General features: G+C 36.5%; 1 protein-coding gene and 1 pseudogene across 1 annotated transcript; one reads left to right on the forward strand and one right to left on the reverse strand.

Moving 5' to 3' along the window:
* Nucleotides 1–2357: 2357 nt before the first annotated feature.
* LOC110610684 lies at nucleotides 2358–6053 on the reverse strand (annotated as a pseudogene).
* Nucleotides 5927–10843, forward strand: LOC110611858 (putative DUF21 domain-containing protein At1g03270). The gene is made up of 13 exons (XM_021752389.2): nucleotides 5927–6346; nucleotides 6497–6573; nucleotides 6662–6745; nucleotides 6831–6944; nucleotides 7331–7414; nucleotides 7638–7709; nucleotides 8176–8243; nucleotides 8924–9011; nucleotides 9125–9198; nucleotides 9281–9647; nucleotides 9874–9920; nucleotides 10010–10091; nucleotides 10680–10843. Exons 1-13 carry the CDS (start codon nucleotides 6055–6057, stop codon nucleotides 10749–10751), a joined length of 1521 nt encoding a protein of 506 aa, XP_021608081.1. The 5' UTR covers nucleotides 5927–6054; the 3' UTR covers nucleotides 10752–10843.
* The last annotated feature ends 535 nt before the right edge of the window (nucleotides 10844–11378 follow it).

Here is an 11378-nt window from a genome sequence, read left to right on the forward strand (position 1 = left end):
GCCATTGCATAATTAAAGGATATATTTTAATGGAAATTAGCTTGCTGAAGTCCAAGAGATCAAAATATTTCTCAAGAGATTTAAAAAATTTCTATTATGCGACAAATTGGCAAGACATACATAGAAATTCTACGAGGAATTTCTTATGTAAATTTTATGTTTAGCTGATATCTGCACTTAGAGATACAAACTTTTTATTTTTAACATAAAATAGAGCAGAAAATAAGAGCATTAACTCATCAGGGTCTCACTCGTCCACTACATGAAAATTTAACCCTGCAAATTTCACCAATAACCACAGTAATCTGATGCGCAGGCTTTGAAAGAAATGCAGGCAAGTGAATCAGCAAATCACAGACGCATTCATTGTCCACGTTGTCCAGCCACCGGCAACAGCTCTGTGCTGGAGTTTCATGGGCAAACTTCCCATGTCTATGCCTGTGTCTGTGCTTGTGCCCGTGACCATGCTTGTGTTCATGATCGTTGAGAACTTCGGATGCTGGCGAAGGAGCTAACCTTCCACATGCATAGTTGGCTAGATTAATTTGGGAGACGCACATAGACCGTGCTGGTTCTGGGAGGCCATTAATTTCAACCGGCATAAGCAATAAGAAACCTGTCAAAAAAGTTGACACAAGAACATTAGTCATTCTTCCCATTTGATCTGTAATTGATGCCAGCCCATTAGCTTTAATGTTTGATTATATAGCTTCTAACTATTATAGAAATAGTTAATCTTCTTGTTTCCTTGTTAGGTTTTTCATGCATAATAAGCAGATAAAGAGGGTGATCAAAAGATCGAGGCTGGTTTCTTTCGTTGATATTATGGCATTTTACAAGTTCCTGAATTGTTAATGGAAGCACAATCTTTTTATGTTATCAGTTGTAGTTAGGTGACTCGAAGGTGTTTGACATTGAGTTTGAAGGCTCAAAAAGTATTTACTTTTTTTTTCTTTTGAAAAAACATCATCTTACATGCTGTTGAAAAAACAATATAAAATTAGTATTTTTATGATTAAATTGTATCATAAATAATTTTAAATTGTATTGTAATATTTTATGTTCTTTAAAAAGTGCTTTTATCAACAACTCCAAAAGCAATGCTAAATAGACCCTAACCGTGCAACCATGCATCTTATTAACTGTCGACTGTTGGTATACTACCATAACACAACGTCCTCACTCCTATTCTTAGTAATCTTTTTATTTTTCTCTATGCTGAAACTATATATGGTTTGCAGATTCACTTGGCAGTGCAAGTATGGCTAGCTAATAAGGATCACCATACAATTTCACTGTTAGCATTTGCTGCAGAGTACATGTTGAAGTCTATTTATCGTCTTCCTTTCGATCATAGCTGGAGATGAACTTCTTGCTTTCCCTGTCCCAATTCGTTCAAATAAGTGCTTACTTTCCATGAAGTCTTCAAAGTATTTGAATCGCATAAACATAAGAAGATCAATTACCGACCATCTATAATACTGACTATTATATTGTCAGCAAAATTCAAGGATAAAAAATTAAAAATAATGAAGATAAATGTTTGATGCATGTTGCTCTAACTGCCCAATTGACTTGCGTAGATGGTGGACGAAGTTCAACACTGAGAATGGATTGTTTTCAAGCAGAGATTTGCTTGATTCTCAAGTCTCAATGCTGATCTAAGGAAAATTCCTCAGTGCTTCTAAGATGGAACCAAGTGCATCTAGGAAACAAGCCAAAACCAATTTCGAACTTCCCTTCCTCGTGTTATAGCCTTGCCATTTAAGTTTCCTCTTTCTGTTTTTCTTGTAACAAAAATGTAAACCAGGAAAGCCAAGTTTTTGTTTCTGGTGCGAGACTACAATACAATGCTACAGTTATTGCTTGTTTTGTATGTTTCATCCAAACTTTTTCAAGTGGATGTTTCCCAGGAATGGCAACGGCAAGATAGGATTAGCTGCTATTATCTGTTTTCACCTTGGGGAGATTTCTGCACACGTGTTGGAACATGTGGTTTTAATCAGCGGAAAATACTTAGACTAAACTGGATCTATATAGTCCCATAGTGTGGGGATGCATGTCTTGCTTTAATTTTTCTTTTTTACACATATAAGAATGAAATTTTGTTTACCAAATGGGTTGAAATCCTCGAATGATCTGGAATTCTCCACAACGGATTTTTAATACCAGAGTACTCCCTAAGAAGGTATCGGCTTCTTGATAACTATTCTCAATTGAAAAGTTGCGTGTCATCGTAAAATAATCATACATAAGATAGCAGCTTCCTAGATAGTGGTTGCGTGAGAAAAATGCCTTACTGATTCTTTTCCCCATATTAAAGGAGTAGCATGCCCATAACATTAGCTTGCACAAAATGACAAAAAAGGTATAGAAAAATATATGACCTTATAAACCTGATGACCACCCCAATTAACACAATCTAAGCGAAGCTATTACAAAAGTTAGTGTACCTTGCAACTCTGGTAACTATAGTCTAGACATGGTAGACCAAGAGAAACACAATAATCAATATTCCATTATGGTCTTAGTAGTCGCCCTTCACACGCATAAGTTATATTGCACGTTTCATCAAGATAGAGAGTATACGTATGCATATGCCTTGAAAGGAAGGAAGGCAAGCGAACCAGCATGTCACAGACACACTCATCATCTAACTCGTTCAGCCACCTGCAACAGTTCCCGTGTGCATGTGATTCATGATGCCTATGCCTATGCCTGTGTTCTTGACCATGTCCATGACTATGATTGTGTCCATGCCCGTGTTTGTGTCCGTGCTCATGCTCATGCTCATGCCCATGTCCATGACCAGGCCCTTGTTCATGCCTATAAGGGCCTTGACTGTTATTTTGATCACGACTGTGACCATGATTGTCAACATGCCCATGCCCATTCTCTTCATCATCCGGGGAGGGATCAGCTGGCGGCAAGGGTCGGATAGGAGGTATTAATGGTGGCAATGGGATGTATGGTAGCATTGCACATGCATAGTTCACTAGCGCAACCTGGGAGACACAAAGTGGGTGTTGAAATTGCTGGGCCTCCATTTTGGGCAGAAATACTAAGGCCGCTGCAAAAAGCATTAGCGTAGGAGTCTTGACTATTTCCATTTGTACCTTCTGCAAATATGCATGAGAATATTTTGTGAAGGAATGGCTCAAGGAATCTCTTATAGGTCCTTCATTCCTTTTATATGTGCCTATTCATGAATTACTGGTTTCTTCTGGTTAGGTTTTCTTGCAGCGTAATAAAGAAGGGAAAGAAAGGCATAATCAAGAGGGTGAACCTGGTTTGTTAGTTGATGTTATGGAAGAGTACAGGCTTTGAATTGTTAGTGTGAAACAGTCATTTCGTGTGACAAGGAGTTAGGTGACACACCTATCCTTATGGAAGACAATCAAGTTTCTATAAGAAAATTCACCACTTATTGAAATTCAATAAAATTGAGTACATCACCAAGATTTGAAAATTTTCATGGAACATAATGATGAATGAAATTCTTACTTTCAAAGTGAAAGCCATATCCTTTTTTCCTCAATTTGTAGAAAGGAGCGATTCAATTAATAAATTAAAAAGTAATAATCGAATAAGAAACTGCACCTTCTTTATGCTCACTAGCTCATGCGGCTTGCAGACTCCATATATGTGCTGTTGACATATTTTATGACCAAGGTGCTTCAACCTAAATCCAAAAAAATACAGCATGTGCAGATTAGCCACAAGCAAAATGTTTAGCAGTTCCCCAAATTTTCAACAGGATAAGTGAATACCATATATTTCATTTGGTCTAAGTAACATATGGAGAAAAATTTTGATGCAAAACCTGAGAGACATCCATGCCTTGAGCTACACATCCAAAAGTTATAACAAGGTGTGAAACATGAAGAATGATACAGAATTCCTTGCTAGTTTTTCAAAGAACAAATAACTAGATAGATGAACCTTGTAGTTTCTACCTCAAATCCAGAAATGCAAGTAACAGTTTCAATAACCCAAGTAAAGTGAACAGGGAAAAGGGGCGCCGCTTTAATGGATTATATAACGATGATACTCCCAGAATGTCCAGAGATGCACAAGCTATAAGGCAGTTTTAAGTCTCAGCAATATTTTAGATGGATTCATTTGCACCTACCATTCAACATTCAACATTCAACATTCAGTTAGCATTGCAGCCTCAGTCCCACCACCTTTCAATGACATGTAAAATATTCCAGAATGCCTGGTGAAAACACTTGAAAAATGCATCAGAATCCTCTTAAATAGGGAGTGATAGCAACTCATGGGAAACCCCAACATTCCACTTTTCCATTTCTGTTGAAGCTTGATCCACATGTGACACGTCCACATGTGGTGAAATGTAATCAAGTTCTAACCAATCCCTAACCCACTACCTCATTTCCTTACTGAGAAAAAAGCCCCGGTGGAAGTTTATAATTGAAGAAATTAGGTCTAACTCGAATCCCTGTTAACCAGGACTCCTATTCAGCTCTTTGCCTAATTATTCATTTAGCAAGCTCCGGGTTCCACTTGATCAACTCCAGTACCCTCTATCGGACATTCTAAAAACCTAAAATAATTTGGATTGTAGGACACCAAATTAACCAAAAAAAAATCATTAGGGAAACGAAATTCCCTCTTCACGTGAACCAACTCATCCGCGCCAAGTACCTTGTGCTTGGCCATCATTAGCAATTTACACAATGGGGCTCATTTTCCAATTGAATCCTCTTCTCTTCCTCAAGAAAATTCCTTAACCGATCACTGACTCGCAAAAACAGTACAGATTCAGAAAATAAACAAAGACACCTGCATTTCGATCGATGAAGTTTTAACTCTGACATTAGGCGTAACCTCTCGCGCCTTTTCTCGAGGTATTGGAGCGGGATAACTTGACTAGGTTCGTTTAGAACCTCCTTGACAAATCGTGCGCAGACTTTTGTATGGCTCATCTCTCTCTATAGCAATGGCTAGTGTTTGGTTTTTGCGCCAAACCACATTGAGTCTCGAATTAAATTTGCTTAGGATCGAATAAGAGAATTATGCAAATGTATAAGCGGAATGCGTTATGAAAAGCATACCTGGATCTGGATTCAACAAGCAATTGAGACAGAGCCACACAGAACTAGAGCGACGGAAGAAGATCAGATCTCTGGAATTTGGGAGTAGGGTTTAGCTTAAAATCTTCGGAGCGAGAGCGGGAAATGGATTGCTACGAGGATGTTCGCATTGGCTTTATTCTATGCAAGTATAATATCGACCAATTTTTTTTTTGTTTAGATGGTAAATATAATATAATAATATTTTTTAATAATAAAATATTTTTTTATAATTTAACTAAAAAAAAATATTTTTTATAATAAAATTTCATTTTTATAATTTTAAAAATTATTTATTATTTAATTAAAATATTAAATTTTGATATTTTAAATTTTAAAAAATATTTTATTATTAAAAAATTAATATTATATTGTATCAATTTTTATTAATGAATTATGAACCAATGAATATTAAAAAATATTTTATTCGTTAAATTAATGAAATCCAAACTTAATTTATCAATATTAATTAGTTAAATTATTAAATAATTTACTTAATAAATTATAATAATGAAATTAATAAGTAGAATAAAATCATTTTCTGAATTTTGTAGTAATAAATTATACATTAGTTATATTTTGATTTATATATTTATGATATAATTGTTTTATAACTAATTACGAGTTTATAAATAATTGATTTACAAATCAATAATAATAAAAAAAGTAAAATCTGATTGAGCCTAAAATAAATACTTCGGAGCAAATGAGCTCATATGGGCTCCGCTACTACTCGGCCCATTTACGATCCGAGAAATGCATCAAACAACGAGCATATATCGAAATCGGTGAAGCAAAGCACAGGCGATAGGGTCTGATAAAACAAAAATAAAACAAAAACGCATGCGGTTGACCAAAATAATGGTGTGGTGTCTGTTGCTCATAAATTCTATAGTTTACTTGGCTTTGTCGTTTTGCTGGTTGCTTGTCGCCCCCACCATTCCAAAAGTATATCATTATGTGTCCCTCTCTGCTGCTCTACTCCCATACCGTTTTCAGCTCTTCGACAATGTTGCTGGTCAATGCCCAAACCCTAGCCCGGACCATGTTCCCCATTGACGACATCGTCTTCGAGCCCGATGACATTGCGTTCGGTACTCTCTGGTGGTTCGTCTACGCTGGGGTTTCCTGCCTCCTTGTGCTTTTCGCAGGGATCATGTCAGGCCTCACCTTGGGCTTGATGTCTCTTGGCCTTGTTGAGCTTGAAATTTTACAGAGGAGTGGCTCCTCCACTGAGAAGAAGCAAGCTGGTCAATCATTCTGATTGCTTATCATTTTTTTCGAGCACTTAAATTCAGTTTAGATGATTTTTCTAGTCTATATGTATAGAGCCGGAGATTTTCTCTTTATTGATGGAATGTTCCAATGTCATTTCTTGAGCTTCTTTTACTTCCGTGCAGCTGCTATCCTACCAGTGGTCAAGAAACAACACCAACTTCTTGTGACTCTGCTTCTATGTAATGCTTGTGCTATGGAGGTAGTTAAGAATTATGTTTTATTGATTAGCGCACAATGTTCACATTGTTCATTGATTTGTTCTCTCTTCTTGATTCCTGCTATTGCAGGCGCTTCCTATATACCTTGACAAAATTTTTCATCCCTTTGTGGCTGTTCTGCTGTCTGTTACGTTTGTCCTTGCTTTTGGGGAGGTACAATGTGCTTTGACTTCATTTTGCTTCTTTATAAGTGTTCCAACCACCAAGGGACTAATTTATTTCTAATATGCTTTAACAGATCATTCCGCAAGCCATATGTTCAAGATATGGACTTTTTGTTGGTGCAAATTTTGTGTGGTTAGTTCGAATCTTGATGATAATCTGTTATCCGATTGCTTACCCGATAGGGAAGGTGAGGAACTTCACTGTATCGCATGTGACTACCAGACAAAAGTAAAGATAATTATAATTCCTCCTTTTTTTTTCTATAAATAATAAGGGAAAAGAAAGGTTCAGTTAAAAATTGTAGGCTTGTGAAACATGTGTTCCATGGGAAATCTGCCGCATTATAGTGAGACAATACTTTAGCTTTCTTGGGTAAATCTTGCTACAACAACCCTGTGATTCAGGGTTGTTCATGTATTTCTATTCTCTTCCATTTTCCCATTATGCGTAGGTAACATGGGTATTTTGTTGTGATATTGTTAGTCGATGATCATATGGACAACCTGGACCTAAAATTACTATATGAGCTAATCATTGCATTTGTTGAGCATATCAAGTTTAATGTGATTTCAGGTTCTGGATGTTGCACTAGGACACAATGATGCTCTGTTTAGACGAGCTCAGCTCAAGGCACTTGTCTCTATCCATAGTCAGGAGGTAACACCTATTGGGGTTAATTTCTAAATTCCATTGCTTCTCTTTTCTAATTCCATTGTTTCTCTTTTGTTGTTATTATTATTTTACCACCAACAACAATAAATGATGTTCTTGGTACAGCAATCTCATGTGTTGCATTTAAATTTGAGAATCAAATTTGTGAGATTGAAAAGTAATTCTCTTGATTTTATCATGGGTTAACTTGTTAACCCTTTTATTTCAGGCTGGCAAGGGTGGTGAACTTACGCATGATGAAACGACAATTATCAGTGGAGCATTAGATCTAACTGAAAAGGTATTTATTGCCGTAGTATCTTTCCATTGGCTTCAGATGTTGTGACTTATTGCAATTCTAAAAACTTCTATCATTTTATAGTCATCTTGATTGGTAGATGATGAATTTTATGCATAGTAGCCTCTGATTGAATGGTTGATCCTGATGAAGGGGAGATTCCTTAATCATGGCATTTGAAGTAATAGGGCCTTCCTATATTTCAGGACATATGAAAAAAAAAAAAAACATAAATAAAATGCAGTAATAAATCATTCAAGCAAAATCTGGTGACATTATGTGCATTTTGGTTGCTTTTATTTTAAAATGTTTCTTACTGGCTTCTCTTTATGTTCAGCAATCTTCTTATGCTCCAAAATCTTGATTGAGCTTTTAGCTTCTAGATTTGTGTGTAGCATTTTCAAGGGACAATATGTAAGATCCACATAAAATGATCTCCTGAATTTTGTTGTGATATGCACTTTTACAGACTGCAGAGGAGGCTATGACACCTATTGAGTCAACATTTTCTTTAGATGTCAATTCCAAATTGGACTGGTGAGCCTGTCAGACTGCTTTTTCGTATCACCACTATGTTATAGGATTCCAATTGCAGTGAAAGAAGCTCTAATTTTTCAGGTTTCTGAGATATGGGTGGCAAATTTCTTAATGGGACATGGGATTATTTTTGCTAAAATTTAGGAAAAACTAAAATTTCATTTGGAATTCTTACTAGTGAGGCTGTATTACTTGTATGCGCATATTTTCTTTCTTGAAGTTGATAAGGAAGAGGCAAATTGGGCAGTAGGGATGCATGAGGACAATATACAAGTAAAGGATGTTCTTTTTTTCCCAAAATTTGAGATAATTGCACTGAAGGTCCAAAAGCTCCATCCTAAGGAGGACTGTAGTTCATGTGCAATGGTTGTTTACTTTGCCAACTGCTTTGTTGAGCACTATGTTACATGGTATGAGATGACTTGCAAGGATAATCTCCCAACCTATTGGAACAAAGGGATAAAAATAGTGCTATTATTTATTGTTCCTCAATTCTGAAGGATGAGTTCATATCTAAGTAATGAGCCTATAGTTGCTTTTCTCCCAACCTATTGGAACAAAGGGATAAAAATAGTGCTATTATTTATTGTTCCTCAATTCTGAAGGATGAGTTCATATCTAAGTAATGAGCCTATAGTTGCTTTTCACATGATGGCATTGATGTTACTGCTCCAATACAGGGAAGCTATTGGGAAAATTCTTGCACGAGGTCATAGTCGTGTCCCTGTCTATTCTGGAAATCCAAAGAATATAATTGGGCTCCTTCTGGTGGGTTGAGAAAGAAACTCTAGTTTTCTTAAGTTGAACATAACTTCTTGGTACTGGTGGCTACCTAAGTTAGGAGTTGGTTACTTTATAATTTTAATTTAATTGGAATTCAGGTGAAAAGTCTGCTGACAGTTAGGGCAGAAACCGAGACTCCGGTAAGTGCTGTTTCCATAAGAAGAATTCCAAGGTGTGCTCTTGAATCCATTTGTTTCTTCAGATTTTACTGTTCTTCATACAATAGCAGGATATCTTATGCTTGAATATCCCAGGGTTCCATCAGATATGCCTTTGTATGATATCCTTAACGAGTTTCAAAAGGGAAGCAGTCATATGGCAGCTGTAGTGAAGGTTCATGCAAAGAACAAGAATTCTCAGCCTACCAGTGATGGAGAGAAATTCAACGAGAAAAAATTCACCAATGGGGATTCTCAGTTACATGCACCCTTGCTACCCAAGCATGATGAGAAATCAGAAAGTTTCCTTATTGATTTTGAGAAAGATGTAAGGCCTATCACAATCAATGCAAAACAAGTTCTTGGTGCAGCAACAAATATATCTCATTTGTCAGATGATATTGAAGATAGGGAAGTCATTGGTATTATTACACTAGAGGATGTATTTGAAGAACTTCTGCAAGTAAGTTTGCTTTCATTAATTAATATCTGTTTAATTTGCCTGACCTTGGGCTCGGCAGTGGCCTAACTCACAGGAAGAGCACCTAGAGCTTCAAACTTACCATCAAGTATTCTGATTTAATCAAGTCGACTATCTTAGTGGTTTGTTAATGTCATTGTATTGCCAGCGTGAAGTTTTCATGTTATTTTTCTTCTTACAATATTGCCAATGCTTCCTTCCTATGCAGGAGGAAATTGTGGATGAGACAGATGTATATGTTGATGTACATAAAAGGTATTGTGGAATTTGGAATCCTCTTTTTAATCTGGCTGTCAATTTACCTAGTCATATCATGAATGTAGAGTGCATTGACCTTTTTTCAGAATTCGTGTGGCTGCTGCAGCAGCTGCTTCTTCTGTGGCTAGAGCTCCATCTAATAGGAGGCTGACTGGTCAAAAGCCTGCAGTGAGTAAACATTCTTTTAAATCTTGTTCTCATGCTGATGTCAGTTGCTGCTTAACAATGGAGCTCAGAACGAGTTAATCAAATTGATACTTTGATAATTTAATGTCAAAGAAATTATATGTTGTTATTTTTTAGAAAATAAATAAAATCTTAAACCATAAAAGCCAGGTTTCATCCAAGTGAAAAGCAACCACTCTGTATTCAAAGTAGAAGAGTTAAAAAAGATTACATTTTGACTTGCAAGTAATTCAAGTACCATCATCTGCTGGCCTTATCCATTCACAAGTACTGCAAGTTGTTCTTTAAATTGCTTTACGCAAACAAAGGACAAGGGCCCAGCCCTTGTAATAACTATTACAAGTTTCACTGAAATGGACATGGTTAGTTTTTTGATTTAGTATAGAAATTCAAATCTGGTCCCACTGTCCAACAATGAACAATGGGTTAAATTTTTGCAGAATCAACATGAGGGCAGGCCCATTGTGCCAGATCCTGTTATTATTATTGTGCTTGTGCTTGTGCTTCTGCCAGTTTTGCTGCTGCTCTTCACCATGATTCTTTTTTTTTTTTTTTTAAATCCTCTGTCAGGACATTGATTGGGGACCGATATTTGGGAAGTGTTGCAGCAAGAAATTTGCTATTTCACTTTCAAATCCATGAGTTTGGGCAAAGCAATAAAAGCACATGCTTTTATTTTTTTCCCTATGAACAGATTCAGCTTTATACTACTTTGCTTACTATGTTAGTTTTTCTTTCAGGGAGGCCAAAGCCAGATCACAAAGAAGCATGACGGATGATTTTTTGCTGTCGGGCAAAGTATTGATGGAATCCAGCAAAGACTTTCCAGGCAATAAGAGGCAACTTAACAATTCCAGTTCGTCAATTACACTATAGGTTCCAACGTTTAATTGCTTTGACATCCTTAGCTTCTGTAATCAGTGTGAATGAATCAACTTTTAGTTATGAAACAAGTTTAGGTAAATACCCTTGCAATATCAGGTCTTGGTTTTTCTTTCTGTATATTAAACTTCTGTCCATAGTGAACAAGAAACCAGACAAAAATATGAAAAGTTTGATTGATCAGCTTCAGCTATCGTTCCCCCAGCCACATTAGTCTAGTAATGGTTTCTGGGAGAGTGGAGCAGGGTGAGTTAAGTCGTCTCCCCCATGTCCCCTCAGTTAGGGAGTGCCTGTGTTGTATTGGTCAAATAATGTTGGAATTTCAAAATGTGTAAATTCTTTACATCTGTTTCACCAGCACGTGAGACTCGGTTCCTGAAATGGTCT

The sequence above is a fragment of the Manihot esculenta genome, chromosome 1 (assembly GCF_001659605.2).
Source record: "Manihot esculenta cultivar AM560-2 chromosome 1, M.esculenta_v8, whole genome shotgun sequence".
NCBI classification, from domain to species: domain Eukaryota; kingdom Viridiplantae; phylum Streptophyta; class Magnoliopsida; order Malpighiales; family Euphorbiaceae; genus Manihot; species Manihot esculenta.